Source organism: Scyliorhinus canicula, chromosome 7 (genome assembly GCF_902713615.1).
Source record: "Scyliorhinus canicula chromosome 7, sScyCan1.1, whole genome shotgun sequence".
Classification (NCBI taxonomy): domain Eukaryota; kingdom Metazoa; phylum Chordata; class Chondrichthyes; order Carcharhiniformes; family Scyliorhinidae; genus Scyliorhinus; species Scyliorhinus canicula.
This window is the reverse complement of record NC_052152.1, coordinates 191600592-191613699: the sequence shown is the minus strand read 5'-3', so window position 1 is coordinate 191613699 and position 13108 is coordinate 191600592. Positions and strand designations below refer to the sequence as shown.

The window sequence follows — 13108 nt, the reverse complement described above, 5'->3', positions numbered from 1 at the left end:
ATCAATCAATCCAGCAACCCCTGATGGTGAACTTGACCTTCTCCAAATGCAGGAATGATATTGGGTCACCCAGCCAAGTAGAGGCATCATGCAGAGTGGGAGACCTCCACCCAAGCAAAATTCACCTCCGGGTCATCAATGAGGCAAAGGCGAGGACATCCGCCTTCACCCCAGACTGTATCACCAGCGAATCTGACACTCCCCAATGGTCACGGATTGAAATCTACACCGAGTACTTCCAATATGGTGTTAAAGAAAGAAGCCCAAAGGGCAGCACGGTGGCCTAGTGGTTAGCACAACCTCCTCACGGCGCCGAGGTCCCAGGTTCGATCCCGGCTCTGGGTCACTGTCCGTGTGGAGTTTGCACATTCTCCCCGTGTCTGCGTGGGTTTCACCCCCACAACCCAAAAATGTGCAGTGTAGGTGGATTGGCCACGCTAAATTGCCCCTTAATTGGAAAAAATAATTGGCTAATCTAAATTTATAAAAAAAAAAGAAAGAAAGAAGCCCAAAAGCCTCCCATCTTTGGACAGACTAGAACATATGAGTATGGTTAGCCAGCTCACGAGAACAGCGCTCACACTTGTCCTCAACCCCAGCGAAAGAACCCATTCATCCTTGCCTTGGTGTCCTATGCAAAACCTTAAACTGAATCAGACTCAGCCAAGTACGCAAAGATGTGGAGTTGACTCTGTGAATGGCCTCACTCAACACCTCACCATTAAGAACGGGACCCAGTTCATTCTCACATCACATCAGAATCTGTCTGAAATAGACCCCATCAGGCCTATCCAGATACAGAATTTTCTTCAACAGGAAAGGGGGTGGCGCCAAAAGGAAGGGAGGGAAAAGATTACGTGGAAAATTGTGAATTTGAAAATACCTAAAAAACTTGAACTGGGCAGCTGGAATTTCTCAGCTAATTCCTTAAAACTAGCAAACCTCCCCTCCACAAACAGATCCCCAAACCGCTCCAGATCCTTACCCTCCCAAGATTTCAATGTTGAGTCCAAACCAGTTGGTAGAGAAAGGTGATTATTACAAATGGGAGCGAGCGAAGACAGGGAAAGGAGCTTGAAATGCTGCCTAAATTGCTTCCAAATTCTCAGGGCGGAAACCACCACTGGATTGGAGGAAACTTTAATTGGGGAAAAAGGCAATGGTGCAGTGACTATTGCACAGACTCTTTCTTCCCATATGGATCCGGGATCGCTAAACTACAACAATATTTTCTGAATATTGGCTGCCCAATAATAAAACAAAAAATTAGAGAGGGCCAGGCTCCCCGATCACCTGTCCCTTTGGAGCAGCACACCATGGATTCAGGGAGTCCTACCTATCCAAATAAACTAAAATATTGGGCACGATCCAGTGGCCATGTTGCGCATGAAAAGCAGCTCATCGTGGTGCAGCGTGGCCGAATAAAGCTGGAAAAACCCCACTCCCGGGATCTATGTGGCTCGTAAAGCCTCGAGAGATTCAACGCGATCTCACGAGACATTGCAATGTAAATTCCACCCATGGTGGGAGGGGTCACATTTTAGCAAATCTGTATATTAGAGCGAGACAGTGAGTCTCACTGATGTGCAGATTCCCAAGGTACCTGAGGCTTTCGGATTCAGCTCCTTCGCCTCGGAGACCTTGGGTGAGTGCTGTTCAGCACTGGCCCCCATAAATGGGCAACAGATGTAACAGCACTCGTTGGGGTCTCCCAAGGGATAGAAGGCCCCCAGCTGCATACCATTTGGGCAGGCTGGTGCTCTGGCACTTCCGGTGCTTCCTGGGCACCCTGGCAGTGCCACCTAGGTGCCAGCATGGCACTGCCAAGGTACCCAGGTGGCATTGCCAGCTGGCATGGGTACTGCCAGGGTGCCAGGTTGGCACTGCTAGGGTGCCAAGTTGGCATTTTGCACGTGTGGTTGGGCTGGGGTGCATTGCATGGGTATTGGGTGGTGGGTAGGGCTGGGGATCATCCCATAGTGCGTTCGGGCTGGGTGGAGATTGCGGATCGCTTCGGAAGCCTCTGAGTTCAGGGTGCCATTTAAAAATGGTGTCCTGATCTCTCGCTACAGTGGGGAGCTCCTCACTGTACAAAATGGTGTTATGTGCGGCCTTGGCCCCGCATTCCCTGTTGAGGCCCCTTATACAATGTGTGTGGCGTTGAAGAGCCATGTGTTTCTCGGCACAGTGAGCGCTGGGAAATATGGCTAAACGCACTCGCTATGGAGCTTTGTTCCCATTTGGTTGAATCGAGCCCATCAATTTGTTGGCCTTATTAAAAAAGGATTTGGGGAGAAAAATGGGGCGACACTGAAAGAGAAATAAAAATCTCAGGAGCACGCACATTTTAATAGTCTGAATCCTACCCACCAAGGATAGGGGCGATTATTCCAATTCTGCAAGTCTGCCTTAATTTCACTAACCAAACTGGTGTGATTTAATTGATGAAGTGAGGCCCAGTTGTGGGCCACCCGTACCCCCAGTTATTGAAAGCCTGTCTTGGCAAAGGCGAGAAGGTAACATCCCCAGTTGGGCTCTCCTCCCAGGGGGGGTTGACCGGGAAACATTCACTCTTTTAAAAAATTTGTTTATTGCCCATCCCTGAGGGCAGTTAAGAGTCAACCACATTGCTGGAATCACATGCCAGACCAGGTAAGGGTAACTGGTTTCCTCAGCAAAAGGTCATTAGTGAACCAGATGGGTTTTTACAACAATTGACAATGGTCTCATGGTCATCGTTAGATTCCAGATTTTTATTGAATTCAAATTTCACCAACTACGCTAGTGAGATTCGAACCCAGGTCCCCAGAGCATTACCCTGGGTCTCCGGATTACTAGCCCTCTGATAAACCACTACGCCACTGCCTCCCCCTCTTGCCTAAGTTCACCTTGTATCTAGAGAAGGAGCCAAAAGTGCGAAGCAACTTCATTATGTTATTTATGGAGGGTGCTGGGTCGGTAATATAGAGGTAAGTTGTCCACGTAAATGGCCATCAGATGCTCCACACCTCCCTGATTAATACCCCTTCACTTAACAGAGTACCTCAGAGCTATAGCAAGTGGTTCTATTGTCAGAGCAATCAGGAGTGGAGACAGTGGGGGCAGCATGGTGGTGCAGTGGTTAGCACTGCAGTCTCATTGCTCGAGGTCCCAGGTTATCCCGTCACTGTCCGTGTGGAGTTTGCACATTCTCCCCGTGTTTGTGTGCTGTTTCGCCCCTACAACCCAAAGATGTGCAGTGTAGGTGCATTGGCCACGCTAAATTGCCCCATAATTAGAAAAAATGAATTGGGTATTCTAATTTAAAAGAAAAGGAGTGAAGACAGTGGGCGCGATTCTCCGATAATGAGGCAGAGTATCCGCGCCGTCGTGAAAGCCATCGCGTAAGCAGCCACTTCTGCTGTACCATCTGGGGAAACACCAAGACGTAGTGGTGGGACCCGTAAGGCCAAGAAGTTAGACAGTTAGTAAGTTGGCACTGGTGCAGGGCACAGCTTAGTTGTAGGAGCTAGGGCACTTGTATTTGAATGTCACGATTGAATTCACTGTAACACCAAACCTAGGTGTCTCTGTTTTAGTTCTGGTTCCTATGGGGTCGTGAGGGGGACCGGGTGACGCTGGGGGTCGCAGTTCCGTGCAACGATGAGGCCGGGTGTGTGTTCTCCGCCCCCCCCCCCCCCCCCCCCCCCCCCGCACCCGTCGCCCTCTACACACCGACGCCAGATGCCCCACATGGCCATGTGGTGGGTTGCCTGTGACACATACTGGGACCACCAAGGTGGAGGGTGTAGCTGTGACCATGAGTCAGACATTGCCTAGTGATCCGGAGCTCACAGGTCATCGCAGAACGGGTTGTCATCATTCAACATGGCACTGATCACACCCGCTAACACAAGCAACTGTTAAAACATTCCCAATGTGCTGCAGGTGTAAGGTGCTGTGAAAGTGGCGGTGTGGATGGTAGGATTGTGCGATGATGCGGGAAGTGGGGGGTGCTGGGAGGTGCGGTTGTGCGCAATCCGTGCTGCAAGTGCCTTGCTCAGTGATGCCCTTCCCCTAGTTTGTTAAACGTGCGGTGATCAACATGTCGCGTGCTCGCTCTCCTAGCCAGTGTCGTCGTGCAGCCTCCCGGCCATATCCCGACCCCAGGTCGTGTCTGTGCGCGCGCACCCCCCCCCCAATCCTCATTGTCAGAGGCGTCGTGCTCATCGGCCTCCCTCTGTGCATCCTCTTCCAGGACCTCACCCCTCTGCTGGGCAATGTTGTGAACGACGCAGCAGACCACAACTATGTGCCCGACCCTGTCACAGTGGTACTCCAGAGCGGTCCAGGCACCGAAACCTCATCTTCAGGAGGCCAAAGCACCTCTCCACAACACCCCTGGTTGCAGCATGGGCCTCATTGCAGCGGGTCTCCGTGTCGGACTGTGGCCTCCGTATATGCGTCATCAGCCATGACCGCAACGGGTAACCCCTGTCGCCCAGCAACCAGCCCCTCAGCTGCGGGGGGGGGGGGGTGTGTCCCTCGAAAATAGCAGGGATGAACGAATGAGCGAGTATGAGGGCATCATGCACGCTGCCAGGGTATTGGGCACACACGTGCATAATCTTCATGCGATGGCCTCTGTCGTCCGAGGGTGGACGCATGCCGACGTGCACCCCATCAATCATCCGCTGGACCATCGGCATCCCGGCCACGGAAGCGAATCCCGCTGCCCGGTCAGCCTGGAGTGCGCGGTCCTCTGGAAAATTAATGTATCTGTCCGCGATGTCATACAGGGCGTCGGTGACGGCCCAGATGTACCGATGCATTGATGCCTGCGAGATTCCAGAAAGGTCCCAACTCGGCGCCTGGAAGGACCACGTTGCGAAGAAATTAAGGGCAATCGTCACCTTGACGGCCACCGGGATAGCATGTCCTCCCCCGTTCCACATGGTGCCAGGTGTGCCACGAGATGGCATATATGTGCCACGGTCTCCTCCTGCATGCCGCATCCGGAAGCTCCTGGAACGACATGCGGTCCCGATACACTCGAGGCCGCATGGGGCACCTCCGGCACCTTGGCACCACCACCTGCTCTTGCTCCTCCCCCTGCGCTCCATCAGGATCTGATTCAGCGTCCTCCGCATGCCTGACGATGTGGTGGTCATTGTCACCCTCCGCTTCCTCATGCATTTGTCGGGCAGGAGGGCCTGCGGCATGAGCGGCTGGTACAGGGCCCTCTGCAGCCAGTCCCTCTGCTGCAGCCGTGCTGCAGCAGCTGCTCTGAGCCGCCTTTGGTGGCGGCAAAGAATGGCTACCTGCAGTCCAGCCGCTCCTGCCACGGCGGCAACATTGCTGGATCGTGCACGAACATAACAATCTACACGAATGGATGGGGTGGGGTTGGGGAGGGGGGGGGAATGTTGGGAGGGAGAGACAACAACAACATGTTCAGCGATGGCGCTTTGACACATCGATAGCCAGGGCCATGGGATACATGGGTGCCCCGGCTGTCCTGTAACGCTGCAGACACACATGCAACCTTCATCCTGCCCACCGTGTCCGTCCACTGCGCGCTTAACCTCGTCCCTCCTCATTGAAGCGCCACTTGCCTCGGTCCATCAGCGTGACCTGCACTTGGAAGCGTGTCTTTGCCACTGTCCTGCCATGGAAGGCCGGCTGGCATGTCGGTCCCGCGGGGAACCGTGCCCAACCTCACTCCCCACCCCCTCCAATAACATGGCGGCATAATTTCCTCCACCCCCTCCTCCCTCCACCCCCTCCTCTTTCCTCCACCCCCTCCTCCTTCCCCCACTCCTTCCTCCACCCCCTCCTCCTACCTCCACCCCTCCTCCTCCCTCCACCCCCACCCCCTCCTCCTCCCTCCACCCCCTCCTCCTCCCTCCACCCCCTCCTCCTCCCTCCACCCCCTCCTCCTCCCTCCAGCCCCTCTTCCTACCTCCACCCACTCTTCCAACCCCCACCCCACCCGGGCATTGCGGCATCCTCCTCCAAGGGCCCTCCCACGCCACCCCCAGCACTGGCCGTGGACGCCACCTGCTGCTGCACAACTGGCTGACAAATTTATTTACCAGGTGTGAACGGCAATGGTGTGACCTGGGCTCACGCCGTCGGGACTTCGGCCCATCCGGGCCGCTGAATAGTGGGGGGCTGGAAAATCGCCATACTTGGTACATCGCGCGATTCTCCGGCAGGCGCGGCACCGACCTTGATGACGCCATTCTCGCCATCTGGGAAAATTGCGGAATGGCGTTGGGTCGGTGCCGCGGGAAAAAATGGTGTGCATGGTGATTCTCCCATACGGCGTGTCATGGGAGAATCGCGGCCAGTGTCTCGAGCCCCTATTTGAAAGGAAATAAATTTGTGGTCAAAACCAAACCTCCCAAGAATCTCAAATAAATACTCCCAGTCCATTCTATCAAATATCTTTTCAGCATCAAAAGAAACGATCACCTTAGTTAAGGGCACTGAGGAGGGGACAAAGACAACATTTAACGGACAACGTATATTGCCCGACAATTGTCAACACTTCACGATGCCCGTCTGATCCTCTGAGATTATATTTGGGAGGCAAGGCTCCAGCCAGAGCGCCAACACCTTGGCAAGTAGCTTAGCGTCCAGATGCAAAAGTGAAATACGATGGTATGAACCACACTCATTGAGACTTTGTCCCTATTAAGCAAGGAGTTAGAGGCCTGAGTGAGGGTAGAGGGCAGGGATCCCCAGGATAGGGAATCATTGAACATGTCCAGAATTAAAGGCACAAGCTGATCCGAGAACATCTTGTAGAATTCAATCGGAAAGCCACCCGTACCAGGTGCGTTACCAGATTGCATCAATCCAGTGCACTTTAAAATTCAGCAGGGTGTGATGGGGATTCCGTCTGCTTCTCCCCACCTCAACAATTGAGATGGGTAGGGCATCCAAAAAGTCAGATATGACCGATCCATTCGCAGGGGGCTGCAATCTATAAAGATCGCGGTAAAAAGATTCAAAAGCTGCATTAACCCAAGGAGGGACAGAATTGGGTATCTGTATGCTCATCCGGGAGGTAGCCTGCTGTTTGAGCTGGTGAGCCAAAAGATGGCTCAGTAGGATCATGTGAGAATTGGTGGTCCACCTGAAGAATGGACTTCAGCAGCCTCTGCTGCTCCTCCCCCACTGTCCTCACCAAATGCGCTTGATAGCGGATCATTTGCCTCCTAAGGACCACCTTAGGGGCTTCCTCCAGTATGACTTGATTTATTAAGTTTTATATAGTCCTCTATGGCAGTGGACATTTGCTCACAATATTTTATCTGCTAATAGTACAATTCCCATGGTGGTTGTTGGGTGGGGCAAGGCTCTAGCGACAAATCAACAAAGTGTGGGGAATGGTCCGAAATAACAATTGCTGAATAGTCAGATGCCAACGCTGAAGGGAGGAGCGATCCATCCATCCCCTCCGGCATCACCAATCTGAATATTTTGACTCCTGGACCTATTTTCCAAAAAGGTTAGGTGGGGTTAATGGGTTACAGGGGTAAAGGGGGATAGGGTGGAGGTGTGGGAGTGGGGTGCTCTTTCCAAGGGTTGGTGCAGACTCGATGGGCTGAATGGTCTCCTTCTGCACAGAAATTCTGTTATACTACACAAATTGTGTTTAATTGTAGGCAGGTGGAGGGCACTAACTGGGGGTCTATATAAACCCCTATAACTAGATGCAGTCTAAAACTACGGTGATTGGGGATAGGAAATATATGTTTGCAAATTGTAACTCTAAATAAATGTAAAATGAGTTTTAAAAGTATATGTGTGTGTGTAAAGATTGGCTCCAGTTCTATCCTTCACCAACTGACTTTCTGGATTTGAATGTAGGAATACTTGCACCTAATCTCCATCATGCAAACTGCCTTTTGAGAAACAAACCATTAGATGTGATGAGATTTCAAGTTAAATTGGGCTTTGATTTGTGTGAATGAAGCTCGTTCTTGACCATTTATGTGACTGACAGATTTTTAAAAAAATTATTTGATAATTAGCTGTGAGTGAGGATAGCTTTTGTTAACCTTTAAAGCATTTAGAATGCAAAATCTTAAGACAAATTGCATTTTATTTGACACAGTCCGTCTGCTGCCTCACTTTTCAGTATGAAAATTTGAGCAGCTGTCTGAATTTGTACTTTTAGCTAGTAAAATCCCGCAACTAATTTGTAGTATGCTCTTGTTGATCAACTGCTCAATCAATCTATCCACATTACTGTAGCCATATTAGAAGAAACCATGGAAACATTATGGCACATTCAGAGGCCAAAATGTTCTTGTCAAAGATGGGTTACATTGATGAAGTCTCCAGGGCGGTGGTCATATTATGTAGAATGATACATAGGCCTCTGAGTCATAAGGTTCCAGGTTCAAGCCCCACTCGAGGGCTTGAGCACAAAAATCTAGGTTGATGCGTCAGTGATCGAATATCTGAGGTTTGATTTTCCAGATCAGGTGTTACACTGAGGCCCCATTTGCTTACTCGGGTGGATATAAAAGATCCCACAGCACTCTTTCAAAGAAGAACAGGGGAAATGCCCCCATCGCCCTGGCTGATATTTGTCCCTCAATAAACATCACAAATACAGATTATCTGGTTGTTATCACGTTGCTGGTTGTGGGAATTTACTTTGTACAAAGTGGCTGTCACGTTTCCTACACTAGAACCGTGACCTCACTTCGAAAGTACTTTCTTGTCTCTGAGATGTCTGATAGTTGTGAAAAGGGCCAGAGAAATGCACGTCTTTCCTCCTTCATCCCTTTATTTGCCATCAGTCAGTATTGCTGTGATTTTTTTCAGAATGTCAAGAAGAAAATGTATGGTTGCACCGAGGCTTTCCTTGCTGACGTCAAGTGGATATTGCACAACTGCATCATATATAACGGTGGTAAATATTTTAATATGCTACTAGGGAACATGCTCCCCCCTAACGTTTTGAGGAATGTGTACTGCTAAAAGCTTCCTCTAGTCTTTAGTTCTTCGTAGGCGCTTGTAGTAAAGGGACACCCTGCTTCTTGTATGATTGATAGTATAATTCATAATTGCATTATGTTTTGAATAGACTGGAGCAAATAATCATTTTGCATGTTTGAAAAAGCTACAGTAACGTTAACTGAAGTTCAGTGTCATAAAGTAAATATTGTAAGTTCACAGTTACATGTACTCAAAAGATTTGACCCTTTGCCTTTTGATGGTATTTCCATAAATTGAACTAAAAATAATCACAGAATCAGGTGCAGAAATTCACTTTGTTTAAGAGGAGCCTGCAGTTGGCTGAATATATGTGATTTTTCCATGTGAGGTGAACACCACATCTGGAACTTTCCTTCCTTCCATTGTTCTTGTGCGTTCTAAATAAACTCTGGTACTTGGGACTATGCATTTGTGAGCAATTTCCTCCAATATGATGGAGGATATTACTTTGAATAGAACTACTATTGTGGATTTGTATAATGCTTCACTTTATGGACCCCTAAATGTGCGCCTTCCAAAGTACAGTTTCTGAACTTCGTTTTTGGTTTATTAAACAACCTCCTCCTATGACGTTGTCTTGTGTGCAGCTTTTCTACGAGAGTCTCAAGCCCAAAGGATTGAATTCTGCCTGTGTAGCCTTCGGAGAAATGATACTCAAAATGTTAATTCATTGGCTGTTGCATGCTATTTTTTCCATTTGATGTTTGGCTCCTTCTCTGAATGAGTGGGAAAGAATGGGCAGTGAATATAGGCTTTTCAACACAGGAAGGCATTGCAGTTCAGCCCAACCTTGTCCCTGTTCACTGCCCGCACGTGGCTTATGTCTTTTTAAAAAATATATATATCTTATTACAAACATGTATTAAAAAAGGTTACAGTGAATAAACAGCTCGGGAAACATTTTTCCCAATCAACTATACAGTCTGTACAGATTTTTCCTGTTTTTCATCCCTCCCCTCCCCCATGATGAACAGCCCTTCAAACACGGTCACAAACATCCCCCACCTTTCCTCGAACCCGCCTGAAGAGCCCCTTAACTCATACTTTATCTTCTCTAATCGCAGGTAGTCGTATAGATCACCCAGCCAAGCCGCTATCCCCGGTGGCTATGCGGACCACCACTCCAGCAAAATTGGCCGCCATGCAATCAGAGAGGCGAAGGCCAAGACATCGGCCTTCCTTCTTTCTATGAGCTCCGGTTTCTCTGAAAGCTCTAATATCGCCACCAAAGGACCCGGGTCCACCTCTTCCTCCACTACCCTGACTAAGACCGTGAACACTCCCGCCCAGAATCTTCCCAATTTTTGGCAAGCCCAAAACATGTGCGCGTGATTTGCTGGCCCCCGCCCACACCTCTCACACTCATCTGCTGCCCCCTGAAAGAACCCACTCATTCTCACCCAAGTCATTTGCACCCTGTGCACCACCTTAAACTGTATCAGGCTCATCCTTGCACAAGAGGAGGTCCCATTTACCCTTCGCAGTGCCTCACTCCATACTCACCAATTGATCTCCCCTCCCATCTCCGCTTCCCATTTCTCCACATGGCATATATCTGGAAGGAAAAACCAAATTGTGACCAGGAGTGGAACATTTACGGTTTCTTTTTCTCTCCACTCCTTTCCCCTCGCTTGCCAAATGAAACTGAAGGCGAGTTTTATAGTGCCTCACCAGTACTGTAGTTAATATCTGCTCTCTTGTCTAGAACGTTTACCACTGAGCTAGTAAAGAGGCTGCAAATGGGCTGTGAGAAATATCAGCAAGTGTATACTTTGTTTTTATGAATATAGTTCTCCTTTGACAGAAGGAGGACTATATTGGTTTAAAATGTGGGTTAGTTTGTTAGATGACAGATGCATAGTCGACTTTTTTTATTCTGATCTCTGCTTCCCCCTATTCTCCATGCTGAATTGACTTCTTTGCCAGATAAGGGCAGCACGGTAGCATTGTGGATAGCACAATGGCTTCACAGCTCCAGGGTCCCAGGTTCGATTCCGGCTTGGGCCACTGTCTGTGCGGAGTCTGCACATCCTCCCCGTGTGTATGTGGGTTTCCTCCGGGTGCTCCGGTTTCCTCCCACAATCCAAAGATATGCACATTAGGTGGATTGGCCATGCTAAATTGCCCTTAGTGTCCAAAATTGCCCTTAGTGTTGGGTGGGTTACTGGGTTATGGGGATAGGGTGGAGGTGTTGACCTTGGGTAGGATGCTCTTTCCAAGAGCCGGTGCAGACTCGATGGGGCGAATGGCCTCCTTCTGCACTGTAAATTCTATGAAAATACCTTCTGATATTTCGCCAAGTTATTCATGTTTGAACTTTAGTTCCCAAGGGCACAGATACAAGTCTTCAATCTATTTTGTTTGCTCCATGTGACATCAGCAAAGTAGCTGAATGCTCTGGATGTAACAAAAAAAATGGATCTGACAGTATCTCGACTGAAGACCTGTGCTCCAGGACTAGCTGGACTTGGAGATAACCTATTTCAGTGCATTTACAATACTGATGCCTGCCCAACAATATGGAAAAATGTTCAGATATATCCTGTCTTCAAAAGCAAGACAAATTCATCATGGCCAATTACTGTCCCTCAGCCTACTCCCAATTATTAACAAAGTGATGGAAAAAATCATCAGCAGTGCTATCAAGTGGCACTTTACACCAGTAGTGTGCTCAGTACCCAGTTTGTGTTCTGTCAGAACTACTCTTGTCCTCAATACAAACATGGACACAGCTGTATTCCAGAGCTAAGATGAGAGTCACTAGCCTTGACATCAAGGTAGCTTTTGACTGAGTCTGGACCAAGGAGCCCTAATAAAACTGAAGTCAGTAGGAATTGGGATGGGGAGAGGGGGCAACACTCCAGTGACTGCTGTCTCAGCTGGCAAAAAGAGAGATGGCTGTGGTTATGAAAGCCACTCATCTCAGCTCAAATCAATGCTGCAGGTATTTCCCAGGTCAACATTCAAGGCCCAATTTGCTTCAGCTTCATTAATTATGTCCCATCACAAAGTCAGTAATATGGCAGATTGCTGATGAAAGCAGTGTTCATCGCCACTGTAGTTCCACAGATAATGAAGCAGGCCTTGTCCGTGTATTGCAAGACTTGAAGCCAACATCCAGACTTCTGCTGAAAGGTGGCAAATAACATGTGCACCACAGGTAGTGATAATTTCCAATGATAGAATCTGTAATCGGCCCTCGCATGACATTCAATGCCATTGCCATCACCAAGTCTCCTCAGGTCGACCTCCTGGAGTTCACTATTTACCAGAAATTGAACTGGACTAATCATATTAATGTTATAGCTAGCAATTCAGAAACTGGCTATTCTGTGGCAAGTGGCTCACCTTCCAACTTCTCAAAGTCTCTATGCAGCTAAGCTGAAGCTATAAATGCAAGTTCCTCTTTACCAGTAAGTCAGGAGTGTGATAAAATACTCTTCACTTGTTTGGGTGGTGGCTGCTCCAATAACTCTTGAAGCTAGACACTATCCAAAGCACCTGCCTGATTGCCCCCCCACCCCCCAAAAAATCTACTGGCTTAACATTAATTTCCTCCACTGGCTACTGCTGCATCTCACCTCGGCTTCTCCTGCAGAATTTCCGAAACCCATAACTTCCTACACCTAAAAGGAATAGGGCAGCAGTAGCATGTAAGCACTAACTTTTCCAAGTTCTCCTCATTCCACGCATCATCCTGACTTGGGCATATATTGCCATTTCTTCATTGATGCAGGGTCAAACCCCTAGAGCTCCCCACCTTTCAACTTTATGAGAACACCTTCAACACATGGACAATACTGTTCAAGGAGACAGTTCACCACCATCTTCTCATTTGATGAGATGAGCCATAAATACTGCTCTTATCAGCAATGGTTGAATAAAGAATAATTAACTACAAGAGGCAAAACATACTTTATCTGATCCTGACCACCCCAATCTCCCACATGCACTTTCCAATACAGGTTAAAGATTAATGGTTAATGATTTGAGTGAATGTAAACTCTTTTCTCCTCTTTGCATAGAAATGTTCAGTTTGATTGTCATGTCATGATGCCACCCCAGCTGAGGAAAATGAACTGAACTGAGATTGAGGATCAAATCATGG

At 48.6% G+C, this 13108-nt stretch overlaps 1 protein-coding gene across 12 annotated transcripts in view; it reads left to right on the top strand.

Annotated features, from left to right (window-relative positions):
- The window catches only part of zmynd8 (zinc finger, MYND-type containing 8), a 283096-nt gene that overhangs the window by 216294 nt on the left and 53694 nt on the right, over positions 1-13108 (top strand). For 11 of the 12 annotated variants that reach the window (XM_038803563.1, XM_038803569.1, XM_038803567.1 and 8 more), the window contains one exon: positions 8827-8914. In XM_038803563.1, coding sequence (XP_038659491.1) covers positions 8827-8914 — 88 coding nt within the window. The remainder of the gene's footprint in view (positions 1-8826; positions 8915-13108) is intronic. The other variant, XM_038803561.1, reaches the window with a different exon arrangement.